The 15,704-nt window shown below is 41.9% G+C and overlaps 2 protein-coding genes and 1 pseudogene across 6 annotated transcripts in view; 1 reads left to right on the top strand and 2 right to left on the bottom strand.

The window, feature by feature from the left end:
* SCAI (suppressor of cancer cell invasion) overlaps nucleotides 1–4,774 on the bottom strand; it is a 189,634-nt gene extending 184,860 nt beyond the window's left edge. For all 4 annotated transcript variants that reach the window (XR_001439881.3, XR_013405589.1, XM_015116845.3 and 1 more), the window contains exons 1-2: nucleotides 4,609–4,774; nucleotides 3,863–3,907 (exon numbers count right to left, since the gene is read on the bottom strand). Coding sequence is in view for 2 of the 4 variants with exons in the window: in XM_015116845.3 (XP_014972331.3) it covers nucleotides 3,863–3,907; nucleotides 4,609–4,661 (98 nt within the window). In the remaining 2 variants the exon portion in view is untranslated. The remainder of the gene's footprint in view (nucleotides 1–3,862; nucleotides 3,908–4,608) is intronic.
* A 3,335-nt stretch (nucleotides 4,775–8,109) lies between these two features.
* Nucleotides 8,110–15,704, bottom strand: part of PPP6C (protein phosphatase 6 catalytic subunit) — a 47,783-nt gene continuing 40,188 nt past the window's right edge. For both annotated transcript variants that reach the window (XM_015116842.3, XM_077968007.1), the window contains 2 exons: nucleotides 15,335–15,544; nucleotides 8,110–11,455 (listed from right to left, as the gene is read on the bottom strand). In XM_015116842.3, the coding sequence (XP_014972328.3) occupies nucleotides 11,207–11,455; nucleotides 15,335–15,544 (459 nt within the window). In that variant the 3' untranslated portion in view covers nucleotides 8,110–11,206. The remainder of the gene's footprint in view (nucleotides 11,456–15,334; nucleotides 15,545–15,704) is intronic.
* Nucleotides 12,346–13,095, top strand: LOC114672727 (ribose-phosphate pyrophosphokinase 1 pseudogene; annotated as a pseudogene).

Genomic DNA, 15,704 nt, shown 5'->3' with positions numbered 1-15,704 from the left:
ATTCAAATTCAGCCCAGACCATTTCATGTAAGTGTATGTACAGGCCATGACAGGACCCAATGAGGTGGAGCAGAGGGGGGGTGAGGGGAAGCCCTCACTGAGCAAAGTCTTAAAGGAGGGGACTTGTCAAAGAGCAAGGAGAAAGTATTCCAGAGAGAAAAATCACATACAAAAACCCAAAGCAGACCAAGTACAGTGGCTGACGCCTATAATCCCAGCACTTTGAGAGGCTGAGGAAGGCGGATCGCTTGACCCCAGGAGTTCACGACCAGCCTGGGCAACATGGTAAAACCCCACCTCTACAAAAAATGCAAACATTAGCTGGGCATGGTGGTGCACATCTGTAGTCCCAGCTACTTGGGAGGCTGAGGTGGGAAATCACCTGGGCCCGAGAAGTCTGGGCCCAAGAAGATCACACCACTGCACTCTAGCCTGGACTGGAGTGAGACCCTGTCTTTAAAAAAAAAAAAAAAAAAAAAAAAACCCCTAAAAACAAAAAACCAAAGCAAAGAGGGAACATAAGTTCTGGGAACGGCAAATGGAGCACAGAGTTACATGCGGCAATTAATTCATCTTGAAGGTTCACCAGAAAGTTAAATCATTTAAATGTAGACATTTAATAGTTCCATCATTGAAAATTGCTACGGCCAAAGTATTAACTGTGGCTGGGAAAGTATGAAGAAGTAAAATAAAGGCAACCTTTTTATATGATTAGGCTAAAAGTCTGAATGATGTTCAATAAGCAATGAGGAAGCACAGAAGGATCCTAAGCATGAGAATTACAAGATCGATTTGCACAGTACAGGGAAGGAATTACAGATTCAAGGTAGGGAAACCAGTCAGAAGGCTACTGAAGAGTCTGGCAGTGGGGTAATGAGAGTTAAACCAGAGCTATCCAAAAGAAATATAATGCAAATAAATACAATGCAAGTTACATGTATGTAGCTTTTAATTTTCTAGTAGCCATATTAGGAAAAATAAAAAGAAAGGCTGGGTATGGTGTAATCCTAGCACTTTGGGCGGCCAAGGCTAGAGCATCACTTGAGCATAGGAGTTTGAGACCAGCCTGAGCAACATAGTGAGACCCTGTCTCTAACAAAAAACAAAAAATTAGCCTGGCATGGTGGTGCACCATCTGTAGTCCCAGGTACTTGGGAGGCTGAGGTGGAAGGATTACCAGGTCAAGTCTGCAGTGAGCTGTGATTGTGCCACTTCACTTCGGCCTGGACAACAGAGCCAGGCCCTGTCTCAGGAGAAAAATAAAAAGGAAAAAGAAATAAGTGAAGGCCAGGCCCAGTGGCTCACACCTGTAATCCCAGCACTTTGGGAGGCCTAGTCAGGCAGATCACTTGAGGCCAGGAGTTCGAGACCAGCCTGGCCAACATGTTGAAACCCCGTCTCTACTAAAAATACAAAAATTAGCCGGGCATGGTGGTGGGCGCCTGTAATCCCAGCTAATCGGGAGGCTGAGGAAAGAGAATTGCTTGAACCCAGGAGGCAGAGATTGCAGTGAGTCAAGATCACATCACTGCACTCCAGTCTGGGCAAAAAAGTAAGACTTTGTCTCAGGAAAAAATAAGTGAAAATAATTTTAGTAACAATTTTATTTACAGCCAGGCATGGCAGCTCACACTTGTAATTCCAGCACTTTGGGAGGCCAAGGTGGTTGGATCATTTGAACCCAGGAGTTTGAGACCAGTCTGGGCAACATGGCCAAATCTTGTCTCTACAAAAAAAAAAAAGCTGGGTGAGGTGTCAGGCGCCGGTAGTCCCAGCTACTCCAGAGGCTGAACTGGCTGGATGGCTTGAGCCCAGGAGGTGGAGGTTGCAGTATGCTGAGATTGCACCACTGCACTCCAGCCTGGGTGACAGAGCCAGACCCTGTCTCAAAAAAAAAAAAAAAAAAAAGGGCCGGGCACGGTGGCTCACGCCTGTAATCCCAGCTCTCAGGGAGGCAGAGGCGGGAGGATAGCTTGAGCCCAGGAGTTCGAGACCTGCCTGGGTAATATAGCGAGACCCCGTTCTCCACAAAAAGGAAAAAAAAAAAAAAAAAGACAAAAAAAAAAGTCTTTAATCTAATATACCTAAAATATTTTTCACTATGTTATCAATATAAAAAGTTACTGAGAAATTTTATGTATTCGATTTTTGTACTAACTTGAAATCTAGTGTGTATTTTATACTTATCTCATTTCAGACACTAAATTCTCATTGGACATATTTGATATATATTTAGATTTCATAAAATGACAGATGAAAAATACAGACTCACATACCCAAGTTGTTCAAAACATACTTGAATGTCTCCCAATGGGTGATCAAGTAGCAGTTTGTCAAGTTAATTTAATTACAATTAAATAAAATTAAAAATTTAGTTCCTCAGTCATGCTAGATGCATTTTGAGTGCTCACCTGCATATGGCTACTGGATTGGACAGCATAGGCCTAAAGTGTGACAAAGAAATTCTGTTGGCACTTCCACCATCAGCATTTCGTGTCTGTTTACTGTTGAGATTTTCTGTCTATTAACATCAATAACTTGCCAGATATTAACTATGAAAGTAGTCCTACTGGTCACATAACTACAGTAGCTTACTTTCTCTAGGCCAATGCCAACATCTGTGAAAAAGGAATCATCTAATGACTACACAGAATTGCTATGTAGTACCTCTCACATGGAATGCAGTCAAAAATGTTTATGTGATAAATATATCTTCGTCTTCATTACTCAAGGACTAATTCATTTTGTTTGTGGACTACTTAAACTCTTTGTTTCTGTTTTTCTAAGGTTCAACCATTCGAGTTAACCACACAGTGTCCAACGACAAAAGATAAATCAATAAGAAAAGCTACTTTCAATTGTATATTTATTAGGATCATTATGGTATAACAGTTAAGAGCTTAAGCTCTGGAGTCAGACTGTCTAGATTCAAATCCTGGTTTTATCTTTTACTAGATGCATGATTCTGGGTAAATATTTGGCCCCTCTGTGTCACAGTTCCCTCTTCTGTAAAACAGTGACAACACTACATATTCTTAGGGTGCTTTGAGGATTACAGGAGAAGATACATATAGAGCATTCGCACACAGTGCTTGGCACATAGTAGATGCTCAATAAAATTAGTTTCTTTTATTTTTTGAGGCAGGGTCTTGCTGTGTTCCCCACACTGGAGTGCAGTGGCATGATTATGGCTCACTGCATCACTGCAGCCTTGACTTCCTGGGCTCAAGCAATCCTCCCACCTCAGCCTCTTGAGAAGCTGGGACTACAGGTCCACAACACCTACTCAGCTAGTTAGTTTTTGTGTTTTTTTAAATTTTATTTTTTGTTTTTGTGGGTACATAGTAGGTGTATATATTTATGGGACCGGCTAGTTTTTCAATTTTTTATAGAGACGGAGTCTTGTTCTGTTGCCCCGACTGGTCTTGAACTCCCAGGCTCAAATGATCCTCCTGCCTCAGCCTCCCAAATCTCATGCCTCATGGGATTGAAGGCATGAGCCACCCCAGCCAAGATGAGCTTTTTAAACAGAGATGCAGGAGAAACTGAAATTATGGCTAAGGTTAAAAAAAAAAAAAAAAAAAAAACTAGCTGAGATCCTAACACAACATCATAAAGTAAAAAAGTAGGATCTCTCAAGATTTCCCACATTATCTTAGATACCAAAAAAAAAAAAAAAAAAATCGACTATAGAGGTAATAATTTGAAGTCCTCAAAAGAAAAATCATGCATGTGGTTATTTTATTTTAAAAAGGGGATAAATAAGAAACTTCATCTACTGACAGTGTACAATTATGCAGTACGGCACAGGTGCAGCCAAGCAAAGAAAAACATGAAGCAAAATAGGAAGGCACTGCCTTACCTGCTTCTCCGTTTTCGAGGCGGTTTCTCCACTGTGCCAGTCAGTCTACAGACCAAACAAATAAGACAGTAACTAAAAGTAATATACAAGAAAACATCTCCCGGCGCTACCGTGCCAGTCAGGAACTAAACAGACCACCCTCTGGGACCACAGGCTCGCCAAGCCCAGACCTGACCTTACAAACGCCTTATGCCCTGTTTCCCAAGACCAAGCACTCCTGGGACTCACCGTTCCCCTAATTCCCCCTGAGCCCAAACCTTCCTGGTCCCTCACCCCATCTTCAACCCCTGCTCGTCACAGCCCAGCTCCCCAAAATCACCCACCTCCACCTACTCATTGTCTGCCTCGTCACCCCCGTAAGCTCCCCCAGCCTCCCCTTTCCTGTGCCCATCCGCTCCCGACCGTACACTGCCCTCTCCACGCCCCGCCTCTCCGGGCCCGGCGACCCCCGCATTCCACGGCCCCTCCGGGGGCGCGCGCGCCTTGCCCCTCCCGGCCCCGCGCCGCCAGCCTCACTCCTCGGCGCCCCTTCCCTCACACGCCCCTCTCACCTGGCCTCGAGGATGCGATCGCGCCCAGCCCGCGCCGCCGCCTCCAGGCGCCCCCCAGATCCCCCCAGCCTGCACCCCCCGCCCCTCCGGTCTCTGCGCCCCGAATGTTCCGCGGCCCCGAGCCGCTGCCCCTGGGCCCGCTCCCTGGTCCCCGCCCCATCCCCAACCCCGGCCTCCACCCAGCCCCTGCCCCACCTTGGGGCCAGGCGACTCCGCGGCTGCTGGGGCTGCCGGGCTCCTCTGACCATCCGGCTCCTGCTCCGCCGCGGGAGCTGCTCCGGCGGCCGCAGGGCTCGCTCGGGAAGCTGAGGCGGCGGAGGCTGGAGTAGGCGGAGAGGCGGGAGGAGGGCCTCGCGCCTCTGCCAGGCTTGCCGCGGGGCCCGCCTTCTCCGCGCCTCTCCTCGGCTCCCATTGGCTAGCTCAGTAGTGTGGACGGAAACCTGTCAGTCGATTGGACGCTCGGCCCATCACATCCCGCGCTGCCCACCCAGAGGTTTGGTTGAGACTGCAGGTGGCAGCGGAGGTGCCTTAGAGATTGCTAGCAGGGCCGGAGGAGACCCGAGCGCCACCAAGCGCCGAAAAATAGGAACTGCACCCCCTGGCGCCAGACACCTGCCCCAGGTTCTCCTGGCTTTGCGTCCTGCATCCCACACACCTGCTGGCGCCCCTCCACCTCTGCACCACGCCAGGACCGAAAACAAACCCTGAAATCTCCCAGTTTCCTCTAGCAGGTGAGACAGTGAGGCAACTCTCACACACGTGTTTCCTTTTAAGCCACCTCGAATGCGATCCTTGTCCCTACATCTTGCTGAAATTGTCTCACAGCTCACAGCTACCCTTCAAAAAGGACCCAGCCAGAAAACTGTAAGAATCCACCAAAATAAAGCATGGTTGGGATGCTCAGTCCTCTGCAGAAAAGATCACTAGCTTGGGTGCAGGCTTTTAAGAAAGCAAGATTTTTTTTAATTACCGTGAAAGAAAAATCAGTACTGCAAACAGAACCAATGCCATACTAAAAGCAACGTGTTCTATTTTGAAAGGCCTGAACAAATTTCATCCCTGAATGTAAGCCGACCATCCTGATTCTGTGACCATTGCAAGTTCTACACCAATTAATCAATTTTAAAATAAATTTTACTGTATTTTTTGACAGACAAGCATGCAAAACTGCCTTTCATAAGCATAATTAGTTACCCATCGTCTTCTGCTTTAACAAAGCCATCCCTGAAAATAAGACTCAGCTCATTAACGTATTATAAAATTCTTGAAGGTGGGAAGGCCTCTCTAAATCACTACTCCTGTGTGCACTTGTTTAGTAAATTCTTAGCATCTGTTCAGAGTTGGGAGGCGGCATAAAACTTTCTCTTGGCCGGGCGCGGTGGCTCAAGCCTGTAATCCCAGCACTTTGGGAGGCCGAGGCGGGCGGATCACGAGGTCAGGAGATCGAGACCATCCTGGCTAACACGGTGAAACCCCGTCTCTACTAAAAAAATACAAAAAACTAGCCGGGCGAGGTGACGGGCGCCTGTAGTCCCAGCTACTTGGGAGGCTGAGGCAGGAGAATGGCGTAAACCCGGGAGGCGGAGCTTGCAGTGAGCTGAGATCCGGCCACTGTACTCCAGCCCCGGCGACAGAGCAAGACTCCGTCTCAAAAAAAAAAAAAAAAAAAAAAAAACCTTTCTCTTAAGCCACTTCCATTTTATTAGAACATCTTTTATGCCTCAATAATATGACAGCCTCGAGTAGTACATGTCAACATTGGGGTGGGGAAAATCTCTCATTGATCTCCATAAATGGCAAATATTAGGATACTAGTTTTTCATAAAACCAAATGTATTTGGCGTAAAGAGCTGTCTTTTCTTCTGAGATGGTCCTACCTATATCTCTAATGGTAAAATGACTTTCCATTTATGAAGTAATACTGATGGTAAATTGTAGCAGGATTTGAAAAATTGCTTTGACAAAGAAAAAATGTCAAATCTCTGTTGGCCCCCCAAATTAGTATTTCATGTAATTCTAGTCACAGAACCACAAATCAGCTCAATCTCAACCACCAGTTTCCACCCATATTATCAAGCCAGAGGAAACAACTCCAGAATAATTTGTGTCAGACGAAGGGGGATCATCAACTCACTAGGGAAGTAATCTTGAAATACATTTATTACATTCCTTATTAAAAAACCACTGCCTGCTTTTTAGCATCTTCTATAACTGACCAATCCTCACTGATATATATCAGATATTGTCAATAGAACAGAAGCTATTCATTTCTTACGCCTTCCCAGAGAGGATCCTCAAGTCTTCACATTGTGTCCAAGTGATCTCTGGTTGTTTTTACTCTGTAAGACACAAATCCCATCATTCCAGACCACATTTAATTCACACTTCCTCTGTATTTTCGCCAATTACTCCATCCTACATCGAACATTTCCTTCTCCAGATGTGTTGTTCTTACAAAATCTACACTATGTTAGCAATTACACATTGCCTTGGATTATTCTTCTCAACTACAATGAATTTGAACAAATGGCCTATGAGTATGAGCCCTTAATAAAAAGCAGCTTTGGACCAGACACTGGGTGCTTTGTGTGTGCTATTTTTAATACTGAGATTAACCCTGTCTGATACTCTCTTATTTTAGACACAGAAATTTAAGATTCAGAAAATTCAATTTGTTCAGGGTCACACAGCTACAATAACCAATATTGCTTAAAATAGAGGGCTAAAGATGTACTCTGGTGTGCCCTCTAGGGATTCAAGTTCCAGCTCTCCTGTGCAACCTTAAACAAGTCACCTGTCCTCTCTAAGCCTATTTCCTCATCTGGGGAAAAAAGTTCTAGAGAAGGATGAACAAAATTAAAGCTGGGCACAGAATCTTATGCTTGTAATCCCAGTGCTTTGGAAGGCCGAGATAGGAGGATCTCTTCAGCCAGGAGTTCAAGATTAGCCTGAGCAACATAGGGAGACCCCCTCTCTACCAAGAAAAAAAAAAATTAAAGGTAATATAGTTATAGACCCATAGCAAGGGCATCACAAAATAAAGAACGTAACAATTTAGCTACATATGCTGAATACAGGTTAGTTGCTATTACTGCATGGCAGAGCTGGGGTTTTAACCTAGATCTGATCCCAAAGCCTGTGCTATTCCATAATGCCTCCATGCAGTCTTTTATAACCCACCATTTATATACAAAAGCAGAGTGCTGCTGAGAATAGTGGGTGCCTAGGGATTGAGTGGAATATACTTATGTAGTATTTTTGTTGACAACACAAATCTATAAATGCCGCGCATTTTTGAATTAAGAAAACATTTGAATGATCTAAGCCAGCATAAGCCTACTCTCATGAGGGTAAAGGCACAAATTCACCAAGAAGTTGATAGAGAAATAGAAAACTAACAGGAGGGGAATGCAGAACCAACCTTCCCCAAGCGTCTAGTGTGTCTGGCATTATGCTAGGGGACTTTCCAAATGTTTCTTTTTGGTTTACTACTGTGTATTTCGTCAGCATCACTGCACACTGTAAATACACAATTTAAAGAGTTGTAATGATCTCATGAAGCATAGTTCTGGGCACTGGATCGAGGTTGTAACAATAAACATTGCCTTTAAAGAGTTGGAACACTTAGCTCAGAGTCAAATGCAAAACAAAACAAAAAAAAAGATTTCACTTTTGTTTACCAGTCAAGCAACCAAGTGGAGGAATAAGCATTTTTTAATTTCTTATATAAAATGCTAACTTCTTGTCAGGACATACTACAGACTATGCATTAAATTTTTTGACAAACTTCCTATAATCTTTTTATTAATTTACACTGAGGGAATATAGCACCTTTCATCCGAAGAACTGAAGGTGCTTTACAAACATTAGCATTTAAAAAACAATTACATTTAAAAATCTGGATTCTTGCTGTTAAATCTCTTCGACTTCAGATACACAATTTCCTGGAAGCTGATGGAAAGCAATTCTATTTCTGACAATGAAAGAGGTTCAGAAAGAGTCCTGATTTACTTTCACAGTACAGGCATTTTCCAAAACCTGGTGCTGGGCTTACAAAGCAAACACACACAAATCTTAATGCAATGAACAATATTTCAAACCTTATTTCCCAAAGCAAAACCTAGGGCTTAAGACGTCAAAATCTTCCAACAGTTCTAGACATCCAGACAGAATAGGAGCTGATGCAAGTTGCATATGAGATGTACTATTGATCCAGGCATTTTAGGATCACACTCAAATAAAGTAGTGAAACTTTTTAGGGAAACACATTAACTTATAAAAAGCTAGCCAAGAGCATATCGGCCAAATGAGGAAAGGGAGTAAATGGCAATTCAAAGTAGACAGTTCTCACTAGAGCCTAGGGCACTTTATTAGAAACCAAGTATATCATAGGCAAATAAAAATAGTTCTTACCCCCATTGATACAACATAAGGGATTTTACATTCAGCCTAGATACAGGGAGTAACAAATCCTCCTGCCCATAAATCTATGACTTGCAAGTATCTTCCACCACATGATTACTCTATATAGTACATATAGTACATAGCCCTTATTTATTGGAGGGATCCAAAATATTCCTTGTAGGCTCACAAAGTCCAATACATTAGCTCTCTCTTCCCTTTACCCATCTAATAGTAAAAACTATTTTTTCCATGCAAAAAGCCATTATTCAGTTGAAGAGAAATCAGGCAAAACAGAGATGGCAGTTAAGGAATGGAGAGAATATTATTGGCACGTGCCCAACTAGTGACAAACAAATGCAGTACACGATGACTTAAAAATAAAAGTCACATTATAGGGATAACAAAAACAACTACATCAATCTAAGCTAAGGAGTGTCAAACAGGGAGGGCTGGGAGTTACCGGTTCTATTGGTACAACTTAAGTAGAAAGCGAGCACTTAAATACAATATATGGTAACAGGAAATAAAAAAAAAAAAAATACTGCAGAGAGCTGTTCAAAGACCACACCAAGTTGTCTGCATCATTAATTTCCAGTGTTTCACAATTAGTAAAATACATAGCTACATATCCCTGTAAGATAAAAATACCTTTTCACCTGAATTACACTGGTGTCAGGGCAGTAACACGAAGTTACTGACCCAGCATTAGTTCAAGTGTGTGCAGCAAATGTCTTAGCCACCTCTTTCATATAGCTATATAATTTAAAACTATGTAAGGAGCTGGTGGTTTGAGGGAAAAAAATAAAATCAAAACAGTATTGTGCTCATTTAGTAAAAGAAAACCCTGATGAAAAATTATATGCCAAGAAGCTTAGACTATAAAGATTTTTATTGCATTTTTAGGTAACCTGGAAGTTCTTATCCTGAAGGGGAAAAGTTTGTTTTCAAAACTACCTGAACAGATGCTAAAGTGCTTTATTAATTGGCTGGCTTCACAAATATTTCCCGGAATGACAAAAATTAATTATAGTAAAGGGATACCAACTATTTCACAAAATGGTGCATTCCAACATCATTTATGACTACAGTCATAAGAGATACTGGAATACTTGTCCTTATTAAGTGGACAGTTGCATATTAAGAACTGATCATCACAACCCTTTGGATATTCAAATTACTTACACAAAGCTGAAATATGGAATCACAGATCTTTGCAAAAAAGAACTTGTTTCTTTTTCTACACTTTAAATAATCTGCTTCAGATTACAGTTCACAAATACAAGAGTCCTGACTTTTCAACCTTTCCAGTTGCAGTTTAAAAATGAACACTTTCTAAAAGTTAAGGTCAAGTGTTACAGCAAGAGAAGAATGATTCCTATTGAAAAGTACATAGATTTTAGTTAATAATACTCATGATAGATTGTAAACTGGATTGATCACATTCTACTCAACTGGTATCAAATTAACACATCAGCATTACAAGTATTAAATGTTTTTCTATTACTATAGAGGATATAAACCAAAACATTAATATGGCAGTTATGTTCTTTAGGCACAGTTTAGTGATTTTTTTAAAAAATAAATACTATTGAATTTCAATTGAAGTTTTAAACTCAATAAGCAAAGGGTCAAGAACTCTGATTAGGAAAAAAGAAAAGATAACTTTACACTAACAATGTAAGCTGTTTAAAATTTCTAACACTTAACCTATCTTTTATTTAAGATTACTTTATTAAAAATACAAGGAATCTGAAAAAAGATCAATACAATTATCTTAATGTACAAAGTCATAAGCTGTAGCAGTTTTTAACTAAAATTTAAAAACACAACAAGGAGGGCAGCCCTTTAGACCAATTTATTTTATATCCATTTAAAATATCATCCAACAAAGGACAATGAAGTTTACATCTGGGACAGGTATACATAATTTGAGGCATTTGGAGTCCATCGTGCCCACTGAATAACAACTTTGCTGCTGAAATTTCTTAAAACTTACCAAACTAAAACAAAAGGCTGAATGATACAAAAAGGAGGAGTATTTAGGTGTAATCTGTCAATTGGCTTTTAAAAAAAGGAAACACATCCTGTTTCCCAGACCAGTAAATAAGCAAGAGCTACATGCAGCAGTGTGAGTATGAAGACATTTCTCAAGTCTTCTCAAATGAGTCCAGGGTGGGGATGGGATGGCGGGAAAATTGATAGAAAAACTTTGCTATAGACACCACAACAAACAATAAATTTAGATAATTTAAAATTCAAAAAAAAAAAAAGGCAAGAGGCAGCATTTCAGCAGCAAAGTGCTCAATAAAAAGTATATTGTAGAAGGTAATACAAGAAAATTGGGGTAAGAAGAGGGCAGAAAAATGGGTCAGCAGGATGGGCGAAGGCCTCAAAGGAAATACGGCGTTGTCGTTCTGGGAGGAATAACACGTTCTGAATCTGGAACTGCCCGGAATAACTTTGGTTCTCTTGTATTTACATCTTTGAAGACCATGATCGAAGCAATATTTCCACAACGATAGCAGTAATTAGGAGCAGACCATACTGTCACCAGCTTCTCATCAAACATAAATTTATAGCCTTCGTGCACTAGTTGATGTGCTCTGCAGATGAGTTTTAAGTTGTTGATATGAACAAACTGCAATTTAGAAAGACACTGTAAGTATTTAGCACTTAAAAAACAATTACCCTACATACGTAAGAAAATAATCATTCAAATACCAAATCCTATTACTACTAAATGCATCATGATTATAGAACCCACTCTATAATTATCCCCAACAATTTAATAAGTTTAGGCAAACAGAGCAATTTTGGCCTGAGTCAACTACACAGCTATAGAAACTGTATAGCTACATAGTTAGAAATTTCTGGAAGAAAAAGCATTCAATAGGTACTATGAATCAAAATTTTGTGTTTTCTGATTTAATAATAAAGATATTACTATCAGTATCTACAATTTACTGATAGTATGTTTACAGTTTACTGTAGATGTTGCAATAATTCTGAAAGAGATTATTCTTTTGCAACTTAAGGAAACAAAAGCTCAGACTAGATAAATAACTTATCTAAATTAAGATGCACTGATACAGGATCAGAATCTAGTTTTCTGACTTCATTATGATGCTGGAGCACTTCCCAATATAAAGTCATGTGTGTGTGTGTGTATTTAGTTGAAAACAGTTAAAGTTCAAAGTATTGCCTATCTTGAAGATGGTGGGGTAGCATCACAAAGCTGTTAGCATTGAGTCTCTGGACCGACTTTGATTCCAGTCTCTGCAGCAGCAGTGATCACTTAGTGAAGAGTGCTTAGGATAGTTGGCCAGGATCCTGAATATCAAAATCTTCAGCAGCAGCTCCCACCAGGACTTATCTCAGAAAACTGCTGACTGCCTGGGCCTGGAGCTCAGCAAGGTAGTGACTAAGAAATTCAGCAACTAGGAGACCTGTATGGAAATTGGCGAAAGTGTACGTGGAGAGAATGTCTACATCATTCGGAGTGGCTGTGGTGAAATCAACAATAATTTAATGGCACCTTTAATCATGATTAATACCTGCAAGATTGTTTCAGCCAGCCAGCTTACTGCAGTCATCCCATGCTTCCCTTATGCCCAGCAGGATAAGAAAGACAAGAGTCGGGTGACAATCTCAGCCAAGCTTGTTGCAAATATGATATCTGTAGCAGGTGCAGATCATATTATCACCATGGACCTACATGCTTCTCAAATTCAGGGGTTTTTTTTGACATCCCAGTGAACTACTTATATGCAGACCTAGGTGTCCTGAAGTGGATAAGGGAGAATATCTCTGAGTGGAAGAACTGCACTATTGTCTCATCTGATGCTGGTGGAGCTAAGAGAGTGAACTCCATAGAAGACAGGCTGAATGTGGACTTTGCCTTGATTCACAAAGAAGGCCAATTAAGTGGATCGCATGGTGCTTGTGGGAGATGTGAAGGATCTGGTGGCCATCCTTGTGGATGACATGGTTGACACTTGTGGCACAATCTGCCATGCAGCTGACAAACTTCTCTTAGCTGGAGTCACCAGAGTTTATGCTATCTTGACTCCAAGTATCTTCTGTGGTCCAGCTATTTCTCACATCAACAACGCATGCTTTAAAGCAGTAGTAGTCACCAATACCATACCCCAGGACGACAAGATGAAGCACCGCTCCAAAATACAGGTGATCGACATCTCTATGATCCTTGCAGAAGCCATCAGGAAAACTCACAATGAAGAATCCACTTCTTACCTATTCAGTCATGTCCCTTTATAACACAGTTACTTCTGAGGTTTTTTAAGAATAAAATCCACCCCACCCCTTGTTTTCCCTTGGTATTTGATGACAAATTCAGAAGACCCAGCTTACTCCAGTGTAGCTTTCAATATCCCACATCAGGTATATCTGAGCTTATCCGAAATGGAGAAAGACGGGTTGAGATTAACTGCTGGGACTTCCTACCTGCACTGTCTCATTCTGGCTTCCTTGATGATTTTGTGAGTCTTGCAGCTTTAACAAGAGCTCAGCTGTTACAAGATTTCAGACTTTTGAGGATAGTGGGGGTGTCTGACTGTGATTGGAGAAGCTCAGACTACCTTGCATGTGAATGCTTCAGGGTTTTCTTTGTTGAGAACAACTAGCAACAAAGCCAACCCATGTGTGAGCAGTTCTCCCCAAGGTCTATGCTAAATTATGGCAAGAGCCCTGGGCAACCCCAAACCTAGTCCCAGTGGCTGAGCACCCTGTAAGGCAGGAACAGGCAGTTGGACTTGAGCAGCCATGGGGTGGGGGGTGGGGGTAGTGGAGGGGGGAAGCAGCACAGTGCAGCAAATGTTTCTTGGGAGGAAGAAGCCTGATTCATCATCATCTGCTTGACTACGTAGCTTGGATTCTCTTTTGTACCTATTCCTTTGATTTGGCTTTACTTTCATCCATCTTGATCCTTTCCTGGCCAAATATCCGCTTGGGCCCAAAGGAACACGGCACCATAGTCCTCTGGAAAGCAAATGTGCTTCCTGCTATGTAATCGCTAACATTCACATTACATGATTTGCTGTAGCTTGATCTTCCTTAGCCTACTACCACTGTGGCAGTAGGTTTTAGGTGGTCTCATAGTGCCTTTTGATTAATTTAAGTATTTAATTGCCATCTTCCTTCTTTGGATCTACTTGGCATTTCAAATGAACAGAGATTTCTGTTTTAAAAAAAAAAAAAAAAAAGGCCAGGCGTGGTGGCTTACGCCTGTAATCCCAGCACTTTGGGAGGCTGAGGCAGGCGGATCACGAGATCAAGAGATCGACACCATCCTGGCTAACACAGTGAAACCCCATCTCTACTAAAAATATAAGCGATTAGCCAGGTGGCGGGCGCCTGTAGTCCCAGCTACTCAAGAGGTTGAGGCAGGAGAATGGCATGAACCTGGGAGGCAGAGCTGGCAGTGAGCCAAGACCAGTCACTGCACTCCAATCTGGGTGACAGAGCAAGACTCCGCCTCAAAAAAAAAAAAAAAAAAAAAAAACAGATTGACATAGGCCAGGTGCGATGGCTCATGCCTGTAATCCCAGCACTTTGGGAAACCAAGGTGGGCAGATCACCTGAGGTCAGGACTTCAAGACCAGACTGACCAACATGGTGAAACCCCGTCTCTACTAAAAATACTAAATTAGCCAGGCGTGTTGGTGCACACCTGTAATTCCAGCTACTCAGAAGGCTGAGGCAGGAGAATTGCTTGAACCCAGGAGGCAGAGGTTGCAGTGAGCCGAGATTGCGCCACTGCACTCCAGCCTGGGCAATATGAGTGAAACTCTGTCTCAAAAAAAAAAAAAGATTGATGTTATTGGCTCTTGTAGAGGAAACTAATAAAGTGTCTGTATCTGTGTGATTTGAGGTCTTAAAAAAAAAAAAAAAAAAAAAAGTACTGCCTAGTTTGGTCTTGACATTTTGTTACTTAATTACAGTATTTGAAAGGAAGGGGGCCGGCCGGGCACAGTGGCTCACACCTGTAATACCAGCTCTTCGGGAGACTGAGGTGAGTGGATCACCTGAGGTCAGGAGTTCAAGACCAGCCTAGCCAACATGGTGAAACTCCGTCTCTACTAAGAATACAAAAATTAGCCAGGCATGGTGGTGTACGCCTATGGTCCCAGCTACTCAGGAGGCTGAAGCAGAATTGCTTGAACCTGGGAGGCAGAGGTTGCAGTGAGCCAAGATCATGCCACTGCACTCCAGCCTGGGCGACAGAGCAAGCAAGACTCCATCTCAAAAAAAAAAAAGGAAAAGAACATTTACTTTATCCACTATTACCAAGTGGATGCTGGAGTAGGTGCTTTCGCTGTGTGATCTTATTTAACTGTTAAAAAAAGACATACATTAATAACTAAACTAGAAATTTAATATCCACAGCCACCATATTTTGAGTAAGCTAGACTACAAGTTAGTTATCTAGGACCACCATAGTTCTCTATGCAGTCCATTAGCAATCTACAAATTACTTTTCCAAAAATGCTGGCTTTACCTCATTTGTGACCTTTGCTCCAAAAAGCCAACCTGCTCCTCGCGGACTGATAGCCCAAGTATCCACATCTTCAGGATCTGACCAAACCAGATCACAAAATGCTCCTTTATGAGGAATTTCCTGATTCCGTTCGATGGTTCGAATTTGATCCAGTGTTTTGATATCAGGAGATAAACCACCATGGACACACAAAATCTGCTCATCTATTAACTAGCAAAAAAGGATAACAAAGAGTTGAACATATAACCTCAGGCATATCTAAATTCATCAATGAATACTAAAGATATCAACATAATTGAGATGACAACTAGATAAAAATATGCAATGTGTTATTGGCAGGAACATACATGAGACTTTAAAAATAGAAACT

This window comes from Macaca mulatta, chromosome 15 (genome assembly GCF_049350105.2).
Source record: "Macaca mulatta isolate MMU2019108-1 chromosome 15, T2T-MMU8v2.0, whole genome shotgun sequence".
NCBI lineage: Eukaryota > Metazoa > Chordata > Mammalia > Primates > Cercopithecidae > Macaca > Macaca mulatta.
Note: the sequence above shows the minus strand (reverse complement) of the source record. Positions and strands in the feature narration are given on the sequence as shown.